At 35.7% G+C, this 25,060-nt stretch overlaps 2 protein-coding genes and 1 non-coding gene across 3 annotated transcripts; 1 reads left to right on the top strand and 2 right to left on the bottom strand.

Moving 5' to 3' along the window:
* Positions 1–4,607: 4,607 nt before the first annotated feature.
* Positions 4,608–4,679, top strand: TRNAP-AGG (transfer RNA proline (anticodon AGG)). Its single transcript has one exon. It is a non-coding gene; the product is annotated as a tRNA-Pro (tRNA).
* Positions 4,680–4,844: 165 nt separating this feature from the next.
* On the bottom strand, positions 4,845–7,160 carry LOC145009130 (uncharacterized). The gene has a single exon (XM_078967797.1). It carries the CDS (start codon positions 6,618–6,620, stop codon positions 5,142–5,144), a length of 1,479 nt encoding a protein of 492 aa, XP_078823923.1. The 5' UTR covers positions 6,621–7,160; the 3' UTR covers positions 4,845–5,141.
* Positions 7,161–21,342: 14,182 nt separating this feature from the next.
* LOC145009304 (uncharacterized) lies at positions 21,343–23,607 on the bottom strand. The gene has a single exon (XM_078968006.1). It carries the CDS (start codon positions 23,102–23,104, stop codon positions 21,629–21,631), a length of 1,476 nt encoding a protein of 491 aa, XP_078824132.1. The 5' UTR covers positions 23,105–23,607; the 3' UTR covers positions 21,343–21,628.
* Positions 23,608–25,060: the final 1,453 nt, after the last annotated feature.

Genomic DNA, 25,060 nt, shown 5'->3' with positions numbered 1-25,060 from the left:
GAGCTTGGAGCAAGGAAAAGTTGTGGATCTGAATTCTACTCCATCTTAGCATCACTTTGAAGGTAACAAGTCGTTACCTTGACTTCCTTCTAGCTAGATCTTTCCATGCTTGATATTAGGGCCATTTTAGCATGATTGGTGATTCATTTCGGGTGTTAAGCATGATCTGAAGTTGCAACTTTAGATCTAGGCTCATCTTGGTCCTTATAGTCATAAAGCTTCAGCCTTTAGCAAGATAATGCCTTTTCCTCACCTGGAACCTCTTCTTTAGCTTGATTTTGGCCCTTAGCACCTTGCATGTATGTAAAGTTTGAAACCTTACGTAGGAAGTATACCTTAGGAGCTTAGACCTGCAATATGGAGCTTTGGGGTGGCTTATAAACATCTGAATGGAGAAAGGACTAAATGGACTCGACGAGTTGCATGGCCAACTCGATAAGTCCGATGAAGATTAGCCTTAAGGGTTTTTGTATGAACTCGGCGAGTCAGCAAGACGACTCGACGAGTCAGTTAGGGTTTTCTCGACTTTTGAACATGCATGGACTCGACAAGTTGTCTGGAAACTCGGCGAATCAACTAGGGGTTTCACTACTTCTCGAGTTCTGGAAGGACTCGATGAGTCAGTGAGTTGCACTCGACGAGTTGGGTCAACATGGATTATTGATCTTGACCGTTGAGTTTGACTTTGACCAAGGATTGACCAGTTTGACTTATGGGGGATATAATAGTAAATTGGAAATTTATGGAAGTGGTCTTATGGTAAATATAGGTGGTGGAGTTTGTGGCTGTGATTTGAGAGTTGAGCTTATTACTTCAGTTCGATATTTGTGAGGTGAGTTTTCCTCACTATACTCAAGGGTCGAAGGCACCAAGGCCGACCCTTTTGGATTGTTATCCTGATATGTATGCTAGTATGATTTGTTAGATCAGTATCTTGGTAGATAGGATGGTATTATTCTATTATGATCTGTTAGATCAGTATCCTGGTAAATAGGATGTTATTATGTTGTTATGATCCATTAGATCGGTTTGTCTCTCTATAGACTGTTATGTGATTATCAGTTATATGTGCACATGTTTGATTGGTGGTTGAGGCTTATCTGCTTTGTGTGAAAGCCAATAGACCTGGGCATTCCAACTCGATGGTTGTGGGTCGTGAGTATTCCATCCCGAGGATTATTGGACTCATAGTATGTGGGCGTTACAACTTGATGGTTGTGGGTCTAGGGTATTCCATCCCGATAATGATTGGACCCATAGTATGCTGGCATTCCAACCTGATAGTTAAGAGCCTGGGGTATTCCAACCCGATGGTTGATTGGACCCATAGTATGTTATTGGTGATTATGTGTATGGGTATTTTAGGGGGAACTCACTAAGCTTCGGGCTTACAGTTTCAGTTTTGGTTTTAGGTGCCTCGGATGATCGCGGAAAGGCAAATGAGTGATCGTACCACTCCTCACATTTTCTGACTTTGTTTATGGGATGCTCTGATGTAGAAACATTTTGAAAACAAATTTGTAATGATTTTTATGGATATTACAATATGTACGCTCTCGGTTTAATGACGACTACAAATTTCATTTAGATCACTAAGGCTAAAAAGTGATCTATCTCCAATTCAATGTTTACAATATTCGTAGCCATATCAGGTCGAACGTGAAACTTCAACTAATCATAACTCCTTCGTCTTACATCTGCTTTAAGTGTTGCTTATATCTTCGGAATCCTTGTCATGACTACTTCAACTTTCGTGAAGGATATTTGTTCTAATTATTATGCTATTTAGACATGTATTTTATTCTTATCTTATTATATTGCTATAAGCTTGTACATAGAACACGTGTTCTTCACAAAAATTTCTTTTATTATATTAAATATGTTACAATTGGTGACCCTAATCATATTATCTTATTAATGCCTAGCAGGAAAACGCGGGTGTTACGCATACATACATCGATTTACAAGAACACACACATCAGTGGTTACTCATATTATGGTAAGTTTTAATGAGCACAACGACTACCAAATTTCTTAAGATCAGTGTTTGCTTGATTATTGGGATTAAGAGAAAGCGGAGATAAATTTGTGAGGTTTTTTAGACTTTTGAAGAACAAACACATTTTCAAGGTTGAGAGGAATGTAAAGAGAAAAAAATATGGTGAAGAAGTGGAGAGTGTGGGTGTGTGTGGAGTGTGTCGGAGTGCCCAAGGACGTCACAAATCTGTTAAACCTACAATTGCAGGTCATAATGATATTTTGTGAAGTGAAAACAAGTTTTATGGTTATATATGTAAAAGAAAATACACAAATGTGTAAACAAGCTAAAATATATTAATCCTTATAATTCATTATCCTCTTGATAATATTCAACTATGGGTACAATAAGATTAATATAACATAAAAGTTAGTTATGTGGTTTGAATTTATACATCATCTTAACATTTGTATGTATCACTCCCCACATAATCCCATCTCAAAATAGTTATATGTATTTAAATAATCCTTTTACCAAAGTATACAATATATCACGAGAAGCGTTTTTCTTTAAAGAAAAACTTAAATGATTTAATCAAGAAAAACATATATCTCGTGGATAATATCATGTCAAACCAAATATAAAAAAAAATATCTGCCTCGACATAATTAATATGTCCATCTCAAACCTCAAACATAGAACATCAATTCATTGAATCGTGAGCACATGTATGACTTTTTGCCTTTTTATTCGATACCATAACTTTTGATTCATTTATTACGTTTTTGTTAAATTGTATCAATAAGTAAACAATATTTTAACCATTATTTTATTTGACCATTTCCTTTTGCAGTTTATGGTAAAAACTAAAAAGATCGTATTATTTGAGAAAATATGGCCAAAAAACTTTATAAAAGGAGATGTATCTTTGGAATGGTCCGTCACAACTCACAACTAAAAGGCAAAGAAAGGCATCAACCTGTCGAAGGCATAAATGCCATTAGCTTATATGCGGTTGATTTATGATACTAAATGTTGTAGAATATATGGATTTTGGTATAAAAACAAAAATCTTTATACTTGAGGTCAGAAATCATTGTTTTTCTTTTGTCGTGAATATACTTAGGTTTGACTCTATAAAAGCTTATTTGAATTTCGTTTTTACTATAACAAACTGGGTTTAATCTTAAACCAGATGTATGTTTCAACAAAAACCGAACTCTCACTTTGTATAATTTGATTTTCCAAATTGATAAACTATTTGTAAGAAGCTTTGATTTTATATAAGTTGAATTTTCCAAATTCATTAAAGGTAAAAGGTTACATGAATGTACATGACATCTCTCATTGTTAGTATTATATAAACGTATAAATCAATTTGTTTGTTATGGTAACCGACTCCTATATTAAAAACAAATTTCATTGCTAGTATCATTTAAAATTATGATACAATTAATGATAAATGAATCAAATTTGAGATGTGTAATGTATTTAATATTTATTCCCACATAAACACTAACCTCCAGTTCTCAAGTTTAACAAAAATAAATAAAATAAAATAAAATAAAGTAAGGAGAGAAAAGAAGATAAATGAAAGGAAAACAAAGTTTTCTTTTATGTTTCCGAGTTGGAAAAAAGTGGAAAAAAAAAAACAATCATTTTGTTTTTTCTTTTCAAATCCTTTCAAATCGGATGGAAAAATAGGAGAGAAAGTGATCCTTTCATTTCCTTCCATTTCATTCATTTAATTAAACTTAGGAACACCAATTTTTTTTTTTTTTTTCTTATCATTTCCATTCTTTTTTTTTTCTCTAAGTTAAACACGGAATATAACGTAAGAGATTCATGAAATTTAAGGAGTATGATGACAACTAAACATCCACAAACTGCAACTTGGTAGATTCGATGATTGGGCATAAACTCTAGGCATGACGTCAGTTTATGGTAGTCATTCTTGAAGTCAATTCACGGGTTCAACTCCAACATTTGAGATTTGAATAGACTCAACTCTATTTTGGAGTATTTAATTCCAAATGATCACCACTAGAAACGGATTGGTAACCTCTGACTTTGGTCAGGATTTAGGGCATTTGGTACAACCATTGGATGAATCAAAAGCATTGAAATTTCCTCTAAATAGCTAAACGACATTAGGTTATCTTAATCATAATGAGATAAGAACCATTTATTTCAAATATTCAGTGTGATTTACCAAACAGCTCTAGGCCACCTTCATATGTATAAAGTCTGATTAGTTGTAATAGATAGTCAACGACTTTTAAAAACAAATTAAAAATTAAATAAGACTATAAAAATGAATAATCATTTATAATATACCAAAAAAAAAACTTATGAGAAAAATCCATAGCTTCACCTTCTAATGTTCCTCATTTATATTTTGTATTTTGTGTATTACTGTAATCATCTTATTATACGCTATATCAAAATTCGTGTTCTTTTTGCATAAAAACATCAAATATCATTCTTATTTTCACATCAATATTTACTTTGATAGAGCATTTTCTTTCCGTTTCTACAAAATACAAACAAAAAAACAGATTGGCGATTGGAAAAACGTATCAGTCTAGAACAAAATTATGAAATTATAACTTAGATCACTAAACACCGAGGGCATTTGGTCTAGTGGTATGATTCTCGCTTAGGGTGCGAGAGGTCCCGAGTTCAATTCTCGGAATGCCCCAACTTTTTATTTACTTCGGTTTTTTTAACTCTCCAAAATCATCGCAGCTGTTCATTCACTTTTTGGCGCTATAATTTGCCTGTTCCTTTCTTTTTGATTCGTTTACTAGTATTCTAAAAATCTACATATATCCTTAATCAAAGATCTTATCACATACAAAATAAATAAATAAAACACTGATAGTTTAATAAAACCTACCAATCGATAATCATAACAACACACTTGAAAGTTGAAATTGTACATACAAAATAAATAAATAAATAAAACCCTCATAGTTTAATAAAACCTACCAATCGATAATCATAACAACACACTTAGAAATTGTTCAATAAACAAAAGGAAACATCGACAAAAAAAGACACCTATGTAATAAATAAACACAACCCATTACTTCATAGATTCCATGAGTTAAATAAAGATTAGCAAAATCAATGAAGCATCATACATCGACTCCAATTTTCACTAAGTTAACATAAGAACACTTGGAGATGAACGAAGACAGACATGAACCTCATGTTCTTCAGGTCCTACACGATGCTTAGGCACCATTATCTCAAGCATAGTTCCTGTTTCGTCCCTGTAAGCTTCCAACTTTGCATCTTCAGGAATCAGAGTAGGAAGCAGAATCTCCCTCACAAATTCCCCAGGAGGGCAGTGCTCAGGTGCCGGATCACTCAACTTAAATGTCCTGTTTTCTCTTTTTAAAACCGGCGTACACCCGGTGCTCACACAACAAATCTTCACAACACCTTGTGAAATTGTATTCCTCCATGTAACTTTTACCCTTTGAAGATCTACACATGGCAAACTTACAACAATCAAGAATCCCTCTTCATCTTCATAAATAGTCTTCGCAGCCGTTACAGGCCCATAAGCACTTCTTAACACCCCAGAAATCTCACTCGCCCAATGCGGATCCACTTGATGAACATCAAGAACCGAATCCGAACTTTCTTCATCGTGATTGCCACGTGGCGAGTTGCTCTTCCGACGTTTACCATTACAACCCGCCAAAAGATCTGGCACAGTGGTAATAGTATCACCAGTACCAGAAAGCAATCGCTTTGGTTCTTGTTGTTGATGATGATGATTCGCTGTATCTTTTGGAATGAGAGTGCGTTCAATTTCGAAATCGGTACTCGGAAGGTTCCTCCAAGAACTGAAATCACATGCTTCGAGAGTAATTGAAAAGTTTAAATCTCTTCCGGTAAGTTCCATCCACCTTCTTCTTTCTTCCTCTTCCAATACCATCAAATTAGGTGATCTAACAACTTCAATCCCATGAACACATTGAGGATTCGAGAGTCCCCTATATTGTTTCCTTTGCATTCGATGAGATCTAACGAAACCCTTATCAGCACAAAACGGAAACGGTTTTTCCCCTTGTCGTGAATGCCCATTCATATAGCTTCTCAGTTGCATTTTCCCCAATGCGTTCTCGGGCCTTTCTTTAAAAGCCCACATATACATATTCTCCATGTCATGTTGAACCAAGAAAACATCTAACTTCAGCTGTGATTTATCAATATCGTGCCCGTTATTATCCATGTTCTTGTTCTTTGACTTCTCGTTTAAAACCGGTTTGAAGTAGAAATTAAAGAAAAACCAAGCCCCCCACATGCTATCTAGCCGCTTGGCGGTTTTCTTCCCGGATTTTGTGACATTTATATGTGTTTCACTTTGGTAATGTTGAGAACCTAAACCAGGTTCTAGCATATCACATGAATCAATCGACCCAGGTGGCGGAGGGCTTGGCTCCGCCGAGAGTGGGAGATTGATATCGGGCGGTAGACTCAGATCTACAGCCGCCGGATCGAACAAACTTGAATCCATGGACAAGAAATGATTGCAGTCCATGGATAAGGTTGTTAAAACACCAACACCATTCATTTTCTCTTTTGCCGGCATTATCATATCACCAGAATCAACACTTAACGGCATGAGCAAAAAACCTCATGCAATCCTACTCGAAAACCCTAACGAAATCAATAAAAAGTATCCTAAATCCACCCAAATCAGTCCACATCGTAACCAATATGAATAATAGCGCATCGAAAGCAATTAAACCACCTCGGATGCATTTTATTCTCAACCGATTTACGAAATAATCGTTTTAGATTGTCAGATATGTGTAGTTGATTTGATTTTATAAGGGTACGATGGAAGAAATCCTAACCCTAGAAAAGTCAAGATACTGAGAAGAGATTAGGGATAGGATCGAACGGTACCTGTGAAGACAACGCATCTGATTGGAGAACAGCAAGATTGATTTATGGTAGAGAGAAAAAGAAAAAGAGATGAAGAGATAGATGAGGAAGAAGCGTTAACGGAGGAGATAGTTTTAAAGAAAGAGAAGGTGGCGTATGTGGGTTTGGCGCTGGTGGGGGTAGGGGGAGACTGGAGAGAGAGCCTTCACTAGTTGAAACCGTCCGGTTTTTGTGACAGGTGAATCAGACGCCGTCCCTTCCTACCGTCTTCTCCGTTTTCATGTGGAATGTCATAATAAAAATTAATTTTTGCTTTGAGTAAGCAACATTTCTGCTTATAACTTACAACTTACGAGTTTAACAAAGTTTTTAAATAGTTTAAAAAATTTCAATCATGTTTTGATTATTTAAAAAAATTTCAACGAACTTAACCAAAACAAAATTAGAATTTTTTGAACTGTTTGAAACTTTGTTGGATTTTTTAGACAAAATGTTAAGTTCGTTGGGTTTTTATGGACAGACAAAACATAATTGAGGTTTTTTTAACGATTTGAAAATTTCGTTGAGCTTTTAAATCATTTTCCCTAAAATAAATTTATTAGGCAATAAATTTTAATTTGTTGTCATATTGGTGATTGGATGACTTTATTTTGACATGAAAATGAAAGGTTTTTTATTTTTTGTGAGGTTAGGTAGAAAATAAGGGGTTGTGAGTATCGTGTGCAAAAGATGGGGAACATCAATTTGATTCTTGTGTTTGGGGTATGGAGAGGGAGATCACCGACGATGTTGTGTATAAGAAGAAGTAGCTCATTGAGTTTTACGGACGGGGAGAATGGATGATGGCAATGGTTAGTGAAGGATGTCATTGATTACAAGTATCATACATACTTATAAAGCTAGTATTTTTCCTTGAACATCATACATTTGAAACCCCCATAAAAATTTGCAAACACCTCATGCATTTGAAACCTCCTATTTTAATGAATACCACTCAAATGTCTCTTAAAAATGATTAACAATTCAAAGGTTTTATAACTTATATAATATATTTAATAAAAAAATTAATATATACTCCACTATAAAAAGGTCAATCTTTTTTAGTAGACACACAAATACATATCACATACAAAATTCACAAAGAAAATAAGTTTAAAGTTTTTTGTATTGATTTGAGGGCTTTGAACAATTTTTCGAGCCATGTTATTATGTTGAAGTTTTTAATTTGTAAGTTTCTTATATACTAATTCTTTTTTGTATTTTCTTGATTTAAGTATTTTTTTAAGAATATCATTGTATGTTGTGGTTGAAAGTTTAATGTAAATTAGATTAGATTGATGTTATCGTTTATATGTTATTGAAGGTGATATATATAATATTTAATTAACTATTGTATACATGTTTGTATGTTCATTTTGCTTCAAAACAATAATTAATTAAAACTCATGGATATGTCATATTATCCATATTATCCATGTAAGTATTTTTTAAAATGAAAATTGTTTATCTTATCACTTTATATTTTAGTATATGTTTAACATTTTAATTATAATAATAAGTGTTTTATTAAAAGTTTCTTTCACTTATTAATAATCACAAGTGATTTTAAATTAATAAGCAGTAATTATAAATAATAAAATCAAATTACATGGATATGTCATATTATCCATGCAAGTCTCTTTTGAAATGTGAAGTATCTATCTTATCACTTTATTATTTAGTTTATGTTTCACATTTTAATAATAATATTAAGTGTTTCTTAAAAGTTTTCTTTAACTTATTATTAATAATAAGTGATTTAAAATTAATGAATAACAAATTTAAATGATAATAACATCAAATTATAAATTATATTTAGCTATCAATAAATTGTATTTTAAATGAACATCATTATTGAAATTAAAAAATGATCGCATAAGTAAAAATATCAATAATAATAATTGTTAAAAATAATACTAAACAGATAATTATATTTAATTCTATTAATGAAGAATGTGAGTTGATGTCAATAAATATTATTGTTCAAAATAATAGAGATTATATATATATATATATATATATATATATATATATATATATATATATATATATATATATATATATATATATATATATTAGTGTAAAAATATTATCTCAAAGTTAGTGTCAATAACATAACTATTTTAAACATATATTTTTCAATATTTTAACAATATATTTTTAATCTTCGTTGCGCAACGCGCGGAAATTCGTCTAGTAATATATACATATACATATATATATATACTTCTAATGTGTCGCTAATAGTCTTTTTTTATAAACGACCAATATTATGAAAATTCACCCAAATAGTAAGACACTATAGGAGAAAAAGAGCATCCGGTTAAAATATTACATATTACAAAGAAAAATTAAGACTAAGACGAAAAAGGATAAAAGAACACTCTTTCTGGTTAGATATACCACATTTGCCTCTACATTATACCCACAAGTGCACTAAAGATTTGATGCCATCCACCACACCTTTTGGAGTAATAAATTTTGATTGAAATATCCTATCATCTCTAGCTCTCCATATACTCCAAAGTATCCCCTATCATATGGTTGTTAGACGTTCTTTTCTTCTCATGGCATCTCTCCCAATTGGCTGCAAAACAAGTAATCTCTTCTACATTATGGAAATTGATTTAATCGATTCCGCACCAGTTAAGTATGGCTTCGTGACTAACTTCGCATAAGGACATTCCACTAGAATATGATTTGCATATTCAATTCCATCAATAATGAGTTGCAACTGTAAGTGTCGAGAGTAACCCTGCGATGAGAGAGGACTACAGTTGACGTTAGGATTTGAGCGTGATATCATTTTATAGTATTCAAGGTTATAAGTATTATTGGGATTGGGGAAGTGTTCAGTTGGTCTTCTGGGGTTGTGTGGTACTTAGGATGGATAACGTTGGATCTCTAGTTGTGGTAGGCGTCAGTTGTTGGTAGATCAATCATTGGAGGTTAAGATGGATTGGGAATCCTTCAATTCTAGGGTGATGCAAGGACTTAGTCGAATCAAAGTGGGGGAGAATCATTCAGGTATTCAGGTGTAGGAACGAATATGGAACTAGGATGGGTTTTGTATCCCTGTGGGCAAGGCACGTGTAATTATGGCAATGTAGGTTGGATCGGGTAGAGACTGTTAGGTCAAGGTTTTGAATATTGAGTTGCAGGATTTAGTGTGTGGTCAGTATGTGGCGTAGAAGGGTTTATAGGCTGGGTAGCCTTGTTATTTGGACTCTTGAGGAACTGGTGGTTGGATCATGTGCGAGGCTGGTAGTCTCAGCGATGGGTTGGGAACCTTTTACCTTTTGATCTTAGGAGAGGTGTCTTGAATCATAGGATTTTGAGAGAACCTCAAGTGTAGATCTTTGAGTCTTGGATTATGAGATGGGTACCAAATTGGTTCCTAGTGAGAATTCAAATTGAGAATTACGGGTGTCTATGTGTATTGTTTTATGTTCTGGAAGTCTTAGAATAAGGTATCAATGTGCCGATGGCATCTATGGAAGGGTTCAGAGGTAATAAATGGTTTCAATTTATTGGCACGTAAGGATCCTGTGCTTGAGTGTGACCTGATATATGTAGGATCAGGCTAGTAAGGGGTTCTAGATTTTTTAATAGGTTTCATTATTTGATTGGTCAAAGATTTCTTCGGTAGTTACCTCATGATGGGTCAGTTAGTAAGGCTATGAGAATACTACAACATGTATGAAACCAGGAAATGGTAGGTCATGGAAGATTGGGTATGAGGTAAGATTACAGTTGGACCTGTAGCATTCACATTAACATCAAGTTGATGTCGGGATGGTTTGGGTAGTTATTGCAAGTGAGGCTTTCCTTCGGAAGTCATGAGGGGCGACGGTGCGGGAGTCTCTTGGCTCAGCAACCGGGCAAGAACCCGATAATTTCAGACAATTGGCAGATGGGTTGGGACCAAGGAGGTCTCGGTGGATTTTGAAAGGCAATATCAGTGTCTCTGGTAGACCAATGTTTCGGGCAGTGCTAGTGATTTGGGATTCCATGTGTGGAAATGTATCTGGTAGATTGGGAAGTGTAAGTCATTTACATTAGGTTTAAATAATCTCATAGTAATTGATTCGACCATGTTGCGCAACTCTCGTCTGAGTCTAATCGTTGCAGGGATGGATCTTCTACTCAAAGGATTATCTGAGCCTTCTGTCGAGTACAAGTGTTCTGTAGCTATATATGGTTGGTGAGCTTGTTTCCTTGGAAGATTTGTTGTTTGAATCTCTATGAGGTTGGCATGGTATCGGTTCGGTGTGAGAGATGTAACAGGGGTTCGGACCATTGAGACTTTAGGTTTCGGAATTCAAGCAAGGTAGGATTGGTTTTATTCAAAGATTGAGGATTCATTTTTCATCAGGCTTGAAGAACTATTTTAAGATGGTTTCAGTAGATTTGTATAACCCGTTGTACGAATAAAGTTGTAAATTCGTTGAGAGTTTGGCCTGTTATTCGTTGAGAGTTTGGCATGGAGTTGTTTCACTGTGGGCGGTCTGTCTGGGAGTCGGACCATTATAGATTTCAGGACTCAGAAAGGTAGAAGTGGTTTATAGGGGCTGAAGGTTTGAATGTTGTTTTAGGGTTGGAAGTTTTGATTTGGGTTTCGGTTGCCTTGGGAAGATTAAATTGGGCGTAGAATTTTCAATTATGATCCTTAGGTTGGTTGTTTTGATATGAGTGTTGATAAGGAGCGATTTCAATGACGAAATCTAATTTGAGTGGGGGAGAGTTGTAACACTCAGATCTAGAAGGTTAAATTGTGGAATTTTGCCAATTTTCAAGTTGAACTCAGAGAGTTGGAGGAGCCAACTTGGCGAGTTGAAGATGAAGAATCATGGGGATTTAATGGGTTTACTCGACGTGTTGATAAGCCTCAACTCGATGAGTAGAAGTTGTTTTGGTCGCGAGGTTTAATGAGTCAAATCGGCGAGTTGGAAGAGCCAACTCGACGAGTTGGACGCTGTTGGAGAAATCCTAATTTTAGGTTTTTGCAACCTATTTAAAAACCTTAGGTTCCAGGTGTTGGACTCATTTCCAGCCTCCAAAGTCCCTAACCTTAATCTCGAGACCCTAGAGGCTTATTAAGTATTGTGATTATATGTTAGTGTGTTTAAAACTCATTGAAGGAAGAGGAGCTTGGTGCAAGGTTTCAAGTAGGAGCTTTCAGATCTGGACTCTTTGCTCATTTTCCAGCATATTTCGGGTATAAAGCTATGAACTTGCTTAGTAATCATTTAGATCTCTTTTTGGGGATAGTTTGCATGTTTTAACCAAGTTTGGGTGATTGATGGGGTGTAGGATGTCCCAAAAGAGTTATTCTTTCGGATCCATGATCTTAATAAGCTCTTTTGACATAAAGGTGCCAACTTTATGGTCTTAAGGGATCTATGCATCCATTAAGTTCTTTTCATGGCTTCTTTTAAGCTTTTGAGCTTCTCCTGGCCATACATGAGAGTATAGTTGGAGACTTTGCGTGTCATTTCAGTCTTAAGGGACCAGATCTGCATTTTGAAGACTTATCTTGATGATTAAGTGGTTATTATCTAAGCCCTTGACCTTTTAAGATTATGGTTTAGGTTTTGAACCCATTTTGATGGTTCTCAGGGGTAAAGTTGGAAACTTTACCCTTCTAGATACTATTTCGGTTGAGATTTGAGTGGTGGAGCCTTTAGTTTCGAGAATGGCGGCTTAAGGGATTAAGAGGTTTTGCTGACTGAAGAACTCGATGAGTTCATGGGTGAACTCGGCGAGTTGGATCGACTTTTCACGATTCTGTTGAATAATGTGGGGAACTCGGCAAGTTGAGGGACAACTCGACGAGTTGAGTTAACTCGGAGCGTTGACTTTGACTTTTGACTTATGCCTTTGACCAAGTTGTCCCAAGGGGTGTTTGAGGTAATCTGAATTGTGTTTAAGGAAATTATGGGTATAGGATAAGGCCTATATGGGGTTGGGCCCAATTTGGAAAATTGAGCCATTAATGGGCTTTTATGGACCTAGTAGTTTCTAGCATGTTGGGCTTGAGTTATTTTGGGCCATAGGGATGTAAAGTGTTTGGAATATAAATAATGGTTGGGCCTTAAGGCAAGGCCATGTATGAGGTTTGGGGCCAATTTGGAAAATTGGGGTAGTGGTTGATTAGTAGGCCTTTGGGCCTTTCAGATTGTAGTTTTGGTCATATTTTTGGATAAGGCTAGGATAGGGGTAAAATGGTGTTTTTACCCCAGGTATGAAGTTATGGTTATGAATAGGAACCCATTTGCTAATTGGGTGTTATTTTTGATATGTTAGTTCGGAGGTGTCGTTAGGGAAGCAGTTGGGGAATTCCTTCAGGAAGCTTCTGCATTTAAGGTCGAAGGCACCAATACCGGCCCACTAGTTGATGCTTATAGTAAGATGATTGTCTTTGTGATAATTGTCTGGTTTGCTACTATTTGTTAGTGTTTCTATGATTATTTGTGTATGCTATTATGTGGTAGTGGGAGGGGGTGAAATAGACAAGTATCCCATTGAAATTGACCGAAGGGGAGGCCAACACCCAGATATGCTCAGCAATATCTAGTTGAAATAGACCGAAGAGGAGGCCAGCACCCAGATATGCTCAGTAGTATCCAGGTGGGGTCCGATGACGGGCGGGGCCCATTATATGTTTATTGTATGGTATGTGGTATTTGGGGAACTCACTAAGCTTTGCGCTTATGGTTTTTAGTTTATGCTTCAAGTACTCCAGTTTTCAAATGAAGAGATTGGGACGATCGCAACGCATACACCCGTGGTTTCTGCAAAATGTGATCTTTGGGATTGAACTCTGATAATTGTTTTATTTGAAATTCTTTCCAATGTTTTTAACAAGTTACAAAACTGTTTTGAATATAATAAAAAAATAAAATTTTTTAACCTTGATTTTTTGGATGTTTCACATAAGATTGTATGTTTTGCTCAAAACCCATCAGTTTAGACCTTATTAGATGATGACAATGTTTGATAAGTGATTAAAGCATTGGTTTGTGTCTTGGAGTCAAAGGGTAAAATGGGAAAAGTGATGTTTTAGACTTCTTTCATTAATTATGGTTTTTAATTTGAGGATCGTTAATACCTTTATGTGGATATAAAGATCGCCAAAAACGGAGTTGAAACGAAGAAGTTATGACTGTTTGAAGTTTGAGTGAAATTGGGCGAAAACTCATTCTCACAAGGTGATAAGTAATTCTCATGACATGAGAAGTGCTCACGAGGTGAGAATGTATTTTCACGACATAAGAACTGTGCAGCCCAAAAGCCCACACTTTTTTAGGGTTTTCAAGGTATTTAAAGGTAAGGATACATGTTTTAGGGTATTTTATTAGCCTCCATCATATATAAAACCTCTTAGGAGAAACCATAGCCTTCATTTCAAGATTTGAGCCTCCCATCTCCTCTTTCATCCATTTTTGGAGTTTTTGATGGTTTTAGAGCAATGTTTTCATGCAAGATTGATCCTTGAAGCTTGGCAATTGAAGATATAAACTTTCATCTACCTTTTAGACCTTTGTAAGTTATAAAGTTACAAGCTTGATTACATTTCATATTTGGATCTTAGTTTATTTGGTGTTTTGGTCCATTTCAATAAGTTTTAAGTGAGAGTTGGGAATAAAGTTTGCAACTTTCTTACTCTCCAAGGCCCCAAGAACATTGTATGTTTCAGATCTAGACTCCAACACCTTTTGATCAAGTTTAGAATGTTTTCTTGGACCTCATAGACTAGGAAAGTTTTGATATTTTACCTTCCCTTTTAGCCATATTTTGGTCATTTAGGCCATTTTGGTGTATTAAAGTTTAGATCTTGGAAGCTTGAGACATTATTATGGATAATGTTGGAAACTTATCCATGTAAACATTATGTTGATTTATATCTGAACGTTGGAGACTTGGACTTACTAGATTTAGCTGAGAAAGATGCATTCTCGGTCCCTTTGACACTTAAAGAATAGATCTTGGTTGTTTGAACCATCCTAATGGATAAAGTTGGAAACTTTATCCATTCTGAAGCTATTTATGAATTAGATTTGAGGTTATGGACCTTGGTCTGAAGAGATTAACCACTTAATGAAGATTTTTGACATTTTGACCAGAAGTCACGACGTAACATAGGTTGTGTGATAATGTAACTGTGTCCAGAATCATGATTGTTTATCGTTGCAATCTCACGACGTGACCAAGGAATGGTCACAACGTGACGTTGGCTTTAACTAAGTTGACTGTTGACCTTGTGGAATTTGATCGTTGATTTTTTTGACCAATTTGACTTTAGTCAAACTTGGGTAGAATGGAGTATTTGACTAAGGATTGGTCTCGGTTTGGTTTTAGGAAGTTCGGTTTGGTTTTAGGAAGTTCGGGTTGGTTGTTCTGATGTTGAGGTAGCTGATAGGCTTCTATTGACTAGTTCAGGTGAATCTCCTCACTATACTCGTGGGTCGAAGGCACGAATGTAGACCCACTAGGATTTGTATTGTAGGATGCTAGTTATCTTTATGATACTTGCATGAAAGACATTGGGGGTAGCCCATAGTAATAATTTGAAAGACCATGGGTGAAAAGGGGGGAGGGGTAGCTCATGGCTCTTGTATGTAAGACCGGGATTTGGCCCTCGACATTGCAAGGAAAGACCATGGGGTTGGCCCATGACATTTGAATGTAAAACCATGATTTAGCCCTCGAAATTACAATGAAAGACTATGGCGTTGGCCCATGGCATTCTTATGTAAGACCAGGATTTGGCCCTTGACATTACAAGTATCATATTATCGGATTGAAGTATACCCTAGTGCAGGTCCCATTGTTGTATGTTTGGTATGTGGTACTTTAGGGAACCCACTAAGCTTTGTGCTTACAGTTTATGTTTATGGTTTTAAGTACTTCCATTTTCAAAAGGAAGGGCCTGGCTTGATGGCACTGCATCCCCTGGAGTTTATTTTGCAATGAATGTTTACAAATTAGTCTAATGTTTTGAGAATACTTTGACTCTGAATGTATTTTGGAAAAATGAATGAATGGCTTTAACTTATTTAAAATGAAATTTTTACTCGGTTATTTTGGGATGTTACATGATCGGTATGTAGTCATAGAGAGAGGTCGTGTCCTTAACCTTGGGTGCAAGAATGATAAACAAGGAATTACAACCCTGCCTTAGAGTACCAGTTTCATAGAAATATTATACGAATATAATGAGATTTGCAGCGACACAACTCCAATACTTTTTTAAGAACTTAAAAGTTAACCCGTCATGGCTCGAGGACTTATCTCCTCTGCATACCGATACTGCTTTCTTCACCTCATCAATACAGAATGGAGCCTCCAATATAATAGCATACATCATGTCTATAGACTGGATATGAGATTTTACAAGTTTTGGATGTGAAATCCATTCTTCCTTAATTTTTTTTGGAAGAACCAAAAAGCCTCATCTTTCATGTCTTTCACTTCTGAAGCCATCTTTCGTTTATCATTAGACTTGCAATTCTATTTATATGTAATTATTGTTTACATATCTATAGAATAGTTTTGAATTTTCATCCCCGTCTACCTTCCATATCAGATGCACCTCCTGTTTTAGGTCAGTGGCTGCCATTTTTTCAAGTTCAAGTATCTTTTAAAGGCAATTACTTCTAGACGATACTTCATTGGAGGTGAGAGCCCGTGTTTCAACAACCTTTTCAATATTATGTACTTTTTCTTTCAATTCCAATATATCTTGTTTCTCCTTTTTGTGTTCATCTCTTCTCGACTTCTTTATCTCATCCTTTAGGTGACGCACTTTGGCTGCAAGGTATGAATCAGCGTTGCCATACCCAGAAAATCCAACCCAAGCATCTTGTACAATTTTGTCTCCGACTTGACCTCTTTATCTTGTCCTTTTTCTTTGAATGAGGGAGGTACGAAGTCTCCACTGCAGAGATTAGTGTAATTGGGAAGTGATCTAATAATTCCCAAGACTGAGCTGTAACAATTATTGAGGGGAAAGTAGCCAAAAAATTCGAACAAGTTGTGAATCGGTTAAGTTTGCTTAGCTTTGCATCAACTCTGCTCATAAATGTGAATCTTTCACCGTCCATATTGAATTCGTGAACCTCTACCAACCTTATAAAGCGATTAAAATTTGATGTGTTGGTTGAGCAAAACTGAGATATGAATCTTTCATCCTTCATCCTTGCAACGTTAAAATCAACAACAATTAGCCCTTTACCTCTTTTTGTTTGCTTGATTTGAATTAATTCATGTCATGTATCTTTTTTCTCTAATGGAGTCTGAGGACTGTATACATCTACAAATATGGTGTTGTCAGTGCTTCCTTTCCAAGTACTAAACTATTATTAAGTACCAAAGATCTGGTGGCGCAAATAGTCGTAAATAAGAAACTTCATGCATCCAGATGTTGTTTAATTAAATATGGCATCCAATTTTTTTACCCATATTTAAAAATACAACTATGCATCTTACTTTTTCAATCTCATCTTCAACAAAGGACTTTTAGCTCAAAGGTATCAGGTGTTGCCCTCCCTTCTTGAGTTTGAGGGTTCAAGTATCTTCAGTGACATACGTGAATTTAAGAGTAGTTTATAATAGTATAGTTCCAAATGAAAAAAATTATTGAGTAGAAGCCTTACAATGTGTACTCACCACCTTAATATTCTTATATCCACCTCTATTAACGTTAATATATAGGTTTGGTGTTTATTGATGAATGATGATCTTGTACTCACATTTGTGTTTTCGGGATTACTAACCCTTACAAAGTCACACCACAAACCACCATTTTCATATTCCTAGGCACCCCTCATAACATTACAACTTTCGTTGCCTTGATTTTTCACCGATAACTTTATTCTCTCCCAACATGTCGTTGTTGATGAAATTATTATACCCTTCGATTCCATGACACACTTCAGTACACCATCTTAGGATTTCATTGATGATTTTTTTCTTCCTCGTCAAATTCTTCTATCACCTCATACTTAATCCACAACCTAACCACCTATACCTAGTTTACCACCCATTTCAATGCCTCCGACCCGAACACTTTATTGTCAGATTATTCTCTTGCTCACTTGTTGTTATCTATGCCTGACCCCCTCTGTTAGCTTCATTGTTTACCCCAATCCCTATGGGCAACCATATTTCTTCCACTCTACTAACCATTGCTTACTTATTCCAAACACGACATTACATAACCATTTGATAACTAATCCTTCACACTTACATAGTTTCTATGTTCCTTGTTCTTACTTACAAATTATAGCCTTTGATTGTTGTTTATGATCAACCATGAAAGTTTAATTAAACTACAACACATAAATAAAGTCGAGCAAATGTGGAAAAATTGATGAAAATATAGGTTTTTCAAACCAATTTTCTTAATATAGCTTTAAATCAATTTGAATTTGGTTTGTATTGGTTCATACATTTTAGACCCCAACCTGATTCAAAACCAAACTCGGTTTTACTTCAAACCGGTTGTAAAAACCTAATTGGCGTGCACTTCTATGTATAAAATTAAGTTCATTTTAGGTTCATTATTCGCTATTATATTTTATATATAACCAGTGTTAGAAAATAAGGGAATCAAAATAATACTATATATGACTTTGATAGATTCAAGGATCGTGTTTCCAAAAACTTTCCAAAATCTGTAATTCGTCCTTATTTTCTGGGGCACACAAACTCAGAAATGTGATAATCTAAGAACAAAACCAATCCAAATTATAGGCCTAATTAGAATTGTGAAACAAATAATACCTTTGTTTGATGTGTTGTTTTGAGAGACATGAAAAACCTTAATGAATAGATTTCGAGTATATCTTTTGTAACCCTTTTTCTGGAACATGAAATATGTTCTTATAAAAGAGAGAAAGGTAGTTATTGGTGGTTACATGCAGATTTGGCGCCAAAATTGGTGGTTGAACAAATGGTTATAAAACATAACCAATTCTAACATTATAGTGATGTCACCACTTATTTTTGGTGAGGTATGCATGGTTGGAGCCCTTGGTGGACCCACCGCCCTTACATGTAGATCTGCCCCTTGGATCCCACTAAGGGCGCTGCCGCTTGGAACTACGTACCTAGGGGCGTTACACCCGGACCTTCGTATATAAGGGTGTTCGTATGGATGGATCGATTCAATTTGATCCAATTAAGTGAATCCCAGTTGATTTTGGTTTTCAAAACATGGATCCAAGTAGTCCAAACTAAATTCAAATCCAATCCGATCCAACCAAATTACATTTCAGTTGGAACAACTTTTATTTTATTTTATTTTATTTATTTATTTATTTATTTTGGTTGTTAATTTGGTTTTCAAGTTTCAAAAAGTACACCATAACCAGAAAATTGAGATTCATATTCATGAATTTTGAAATAGTTTTTCTTGTTCTTTCATCCATAGATTGACGAGGTTTAAAAATCGAGCTTCAAAAGGTATATTAGAACCCAAAGTCAAGGTTGCGAGTCTGATAGCATTCCACTTGACTATCTAGAATAGTTTGTGGTCGTCATCTATACTCCACTAGACGACTATATCATCTTTAAAGTCAAGGCCTTTCATAGTCTACTTCATCTTTCATCTCTCATCATTTATATCATATTTCATTCATCCATCTCTAACCAATATATTTATAGGTATAAAAATACATATACAGTTTAAATCAAGTACAACATGTATAAATCGTTCATCTAGCATATATATCTGGAACATATTTAATAGGAAAATATAGCATGTAATTATTTTAAATATTTTATATGTATGTGAAAGATGAAAGTAACTATGTACTCAATTGTTAAAATTGATGATTGAAAATTTGGACAATGCTTCGCTTCAGCACTTGACTTTTCCTTTGATATGACATAGGTTCAATTATCTCTAAATATTACTTTATTACCTCTTAAGACTAATTAATAGTATAGATTCCTCAATAATCTCAATGTCTATTGATCTATAGCTGATAAGAGATAACCAGGTAGGATCATGTTAGAGGTATGGTCTGTTTGGTATACAGAGTATATACTGTTTGGAAATCTCACTTTAAACACCTCATTAAATCTAGTCTAGACATCATCCCCATAATTAGATCAAATAGTAATATGATATTGGAACCACTGACAAATCTTATTTATAAATTCATAACCATGACTATGAATTTTAAATATAAACTGTACTAAAATATTATAGAGTGCAATTTAACTTACATAGATTTCCTAAACAAAAGTCTGGAAATTGTACTAGCAGAGTTCCTACTCGATGACTGCTACTATTCAGACAGTTAGGGATTGTAGAGCTTCGTCGGGATACTAATTCCAAGGAAAACTTGGGGTTAAAACCAGAACGAATTGAGGGAGAATTGTATGGAGGGTGTGAGGAATGATCAGGAGTGGCCAACTATTTATAAGGCCAAATTGTCATATACGCGTCACGCCCAGACCAAATGCATGTCGCGCACTAACCTAGTTGGCCCTCTCTGTAGCTGACACGTGTCCGTTTTTTGCTGTATGCACGTTGCGCACGTGCGCGAGACGAATTTCATAATTTCAAATTTGCATAATTTCTTCATACGGACTCCATATTTGACGTACTCTATAAAAGCTTATTTGAATTTCGTTTTTCCAATAACAAACTATGTTTAATCTTAAACCAAATGTATGTTTCAACAAAAACCCAACTCTCACTTTGTATAATTTGATTTTCCAAATTGATAAACTATTTGTAAGAAACTTTGATTTTATATAAGTTGAATTTTCCAAATGCGTTAAAGCTAAAAGGTTACATGAAGGTAAAAAAACGTATAAATCAATTTGTTTGGTGTGGTAACCGACTCCTATCGTAAAAACAATTTTCATTTCTAGTATCATTTAAAATTATGATACAATTATGATAAACACTAAGAGATTCATGAAATTTAAGGAGTACGATGACAACTAACCATTCACAAACTACAACTTGGTAGATGCGATAATAGAGCATTTTCACATCAATTCTCGGAATGCCCCAAATTTTATTTACTTCGATTTTTAACTCTGCAAAACCATCGCAGCTGTTTTTTTTTTTTTTTTTTTAAAGAGCAATTTTTTTTTTTTTAATTTCTTTTATATATATATATATATATATATATATATATATATATATATATATATATATATATATATATATATATATATATATATATATATATATATATATATATATATATATTTTTTTTTTTTAAATAGCAATTTTTTTTTTTAAATTTCTTTTATATTGGCGTTGATCTTATCAATCACATACAAAATACATAAATACATAAATAAAACACTGATACTTAAATAAAACCCACCAATCCATAATCATAATAACACACTTAAGGAAACATCGACAAAAAAAGACACCTATATAATAAATAAACACAACCCATTACTTCATAGATTCCTCATTCATTTTTTGGCGTTGATCTTATCATATACAAAAAAAAAAATTTAAAAAAAAACACTGATAGTTAAATAAAACCTACCAATCCGTAATAATAACAACACACTTTGAAATTGTTCAATAAACTAAAGGAAACATCGACAAAAAAAGACACCTACGTAATAAATAAACACAACCCATTACTTCATAGATTCCACTTGGTAAATAAAGATTAGCAAAATCAATGAAGCATCAAACATCAACTCCAGTTTTCACTAAGTTAACATAAGAACACTTGGAGATGAACGAAGACAAACATGAACCTCATGTTCTTCGGGTCCTACACGGTGCTTAGGCACCATTATCTCAAGCATAGTTCCTGTTTCATCCCTATAAGCTTCCAACTTTGCATCTTCAGGAATCAGAGTCGGAAGCAGAATCTCCCTCACAAATTCCCCGGGAGGGCAGTGCTCAGGTGCTGGATCACTCATCTTAAACGTCCTGTTTTGTCTTTCCAACACCGGCCTACACCCGGTGCTCACACAACAAATCTTCACAACACCTTGTGAAATTGTATTCCTCCATGTAACTTTTACCCTTTGAAGATCTACACATGGCAAACTTACAACAATCAAGAATCCCTCTTCATCTTCATAAATAGTCTTCGCAGCCGTTACAGGCCCATAAGCACTTCTTAACACCCCATAAATTTCACTTGCCCAATGCGGATCCACTTGATGAACATCAAGAACCGAATCCGAACTTTCTTCATCGTGATTGCCACGTGGCGAGTTGCTCTTCCGACGTTTACCATTACAACCCGCCAAAAGATCTGGCACAGTGGTAATAGTATCACCAGTACCAGAAAGCAATCGCTTTGGTTCTTGTTGTTGATGATGATGATTCGCTGTATCTTTTGGAATGAGAGTGCGTTCAATTTCGAAATCGGTACTCGGAAGGTTCCTCCAAGAACTGAAATCACATGCTTCGAGAGTAATTGAAAAGTTTAAATCTCTTCCCGTAAGTTCCATCCACCTTCTTCTTTCTTCCTCTTCCAATACCATCAAATTAGGCGATCTAACAACTTCAATCCCATGAACACATTGAGGATTCGAGAGTCCCCTATATTGTTTCCTTTGCATTCGATGAGATCTAACGAAACCCTTATCAGCACAAAACGGAAACGGTTTTTCCCCTTGTCGTGAATGCCCATTCATATAGCTTCTCAGTTGCATTTTCCCCAATGCGTTCTCGGGCCTTTCTTTAAAAGCCCACATATACATATTCTCCATGTCATGTTGAACCAAGAAAACATCTAACTTCAGCTGTGATTTATCAATATCCTGCCCATTATTATCCATGTTCTTGTTCTTTGACTTTTCGTTTAAAACCGGTTTGAAGTAGAAATTAAAAAAAAACCAAGCCCCCCACATGCTATCTAGTCGCTTAGCGGTCTTCTTTCCGGATTTTGTGACATTTATATGTGTTTCACTTTGGTAATGTTGAGAACCTAAACCGGGTTCTAGCATATCACATGAATCAATCGACCCAGGTGGCGGATGGCTTGGCTCCGCCGAGAGTGGGAGATTGATATCGGGCGGTAGATTCAGATCTACAGCCGGATCGAACAAACTTGAATCCATGGACAAGAAATGATTGTTGTCCATGGATAAGGTTGTTAAAACACCACCACCATTCATTTTCTCTTTTGCCGGCATTATCATATCACCAGAATCTACACTTAACGGCATGAGCAAAAAACCTCATGCAATCCTACTCGAAAACCCTAATGAAATCAATAAAAAGTATCCTAAATCCACCCAAATCAGTCCACATCGTAACCAATATGAATAATAGCGCATCGAAAGCAATTAAACCACCTCGGATGCATTTTATTCTCAACCGATTTACGAAATAATCCTGTTAGATTATCAGATATGTGTAGTTGATTTGATTTTATAAGGGCACGATGGAAGAAATCCTAACCCTAGAAAAGTCAAGATACTGAGTAGAGATTAGGGATAGGATCGAACGGTACCTGTGAAGACAACGCATCTGATCGGAGAACAGCAAGATTGATTTATGGTAGAGAGAAAAGGAAAAAGAGATTGAGAGATGGATGAGAAAGAGAAGGTGGCGTATGTGGGTTTGGCGCTGGTGGGGGTAGGGGGAGACTGGAGAGAGAGAACCTTCACTAGTTGAAACCGTCCGGTTTTTGTGACAGGTGAATCAGACGCCGTCCCTTCCTACCGTCTTCTCCGTTTTCATGTGGAATGTTATAATAAAGACAAAACTTTAAAATTAATCCTTGTGGTTTTCAAAAATATCAAGTTTAGTTCCTAAGTTTAAAAAACCTCACAGATAGTCTTTGTGGTTTCAAAACTTTTAACAAATGGTCCTTTTCACTAACTCCGTTAACTTTTGACCGTTAAGTGAAGGGTATTTCAGTCACCACAGGGACCATTTATAAAGTTTTGCCTTAATTTTTTTTAAAAAAAGAAAAATAAATATAATTATTTAATATTAAAGGGCCCTTCTCTCTCTCTCTCTCTCTCTCTCTCTCTCTCTCTCTCTCTCCAACCAAACCACCGATTGATAAAAAAAAACAAAAATGTTTGAATGCTCATATGGGCTTACTCTTCCAGATCCTTCGATTGCTTCCTCCGGTCACCACCGACCACCACCAGATTCACCCGTAGCCGCTTGTTTTTCGCATACCACTCCACAAGTTCAGTCAAGTTCTTCATGTTTTCCATTTGATCCATTGTGAATGATGCATAACCATAAAATGATGGGAGAATACGAGATTTTCAGTTCCAAAGACGATAAACGGTAATAGTGCTTGGTTGTGATGGTTGTTGATCAAGATGGGTAAAGAAGGTGGAAAAGATGATGAACAGTAGTTGTAAGGACTATTTTTGACAATTCTGATAAATGAAACAAGGGTCGTCTTCTTCATCAGATAGGTAAGAGAACAGACGATAGTTCGATGGCAGGGAATTGGTGGTTCGGTGGTGGCAATCGATCACAAAGAGCAAAACAAGAGGCTGATTATCAATAACTATAAATAGGGGAAAAGGATCTTTGATTCTTAGTTTTCTCCTTCATCTGATCCAGAAGGAAAGAAATGAGTGAGGCGGACGATTGGAGTCTCCGATACTGGTTGGAAATCGTGAGGAGGAGTGGCGTCGATCTCCGACGAGCCCTCTTTCACTGTTACTTTTCCCGATCCGACATCAAAACACACATAGGAGGGAGGCAGATGCAATCACCAATCAAAGGGAGTGTCACAGGTTCTCAATCGGACTGATGAAGGAGGAATAAGATCCGAAGCAGCAAGGGCTGCTTAAGCATTGACCTGCGAAGGAGAAGGAAGGAAGGAAGATCCGAGGGAAACGGGTAAGCTGCGCCTGCAACTCCGGTGAGGAAAGGTACGAGGGGAGGGGGGAGATGTAATGAACGACCAGAGGAGGTGGCGAGGCTGCTCCCCGATGAGCCTCATCGTGGTTTCTTCCTTGTCACCGATAACAATGATTCGGAAGGGAATCGGAGCGGCTGCAGCAACAACGATTTAGGTGGGGTGTTTGGGGTCGAGCTCCAACAAAGCTAAGGAGGTAAAGTGGTGGGGATGTATTCTTTTTTCGGTGAGCCTTCCTCGGTCCTTTTGCCTCGTCTCCGACAATAATTCTCAACAGAAAAGTAGCAGC

Source organism: Lactuca saligna, chromosome 8 (assembly GCF_052625555.1).
Source record: "Lactuca saligna cultivar CGN05327 chromosome 8, ASM5262555v1, whole genome shotgun sequence".
Taxonomy (NCBI): domain Eukaryota; kingdom Viridiplantae; phylum Streptophyta; class Magnoliopsida; order Asterales; family Asteraceae; genus Lactuca; species Lactuca saligna.
The sequence above is the reverse complement of the archived record's forward strand: the minus strand, read 5'-3'. Positions and strand labels throughout refer to the sequence as shown.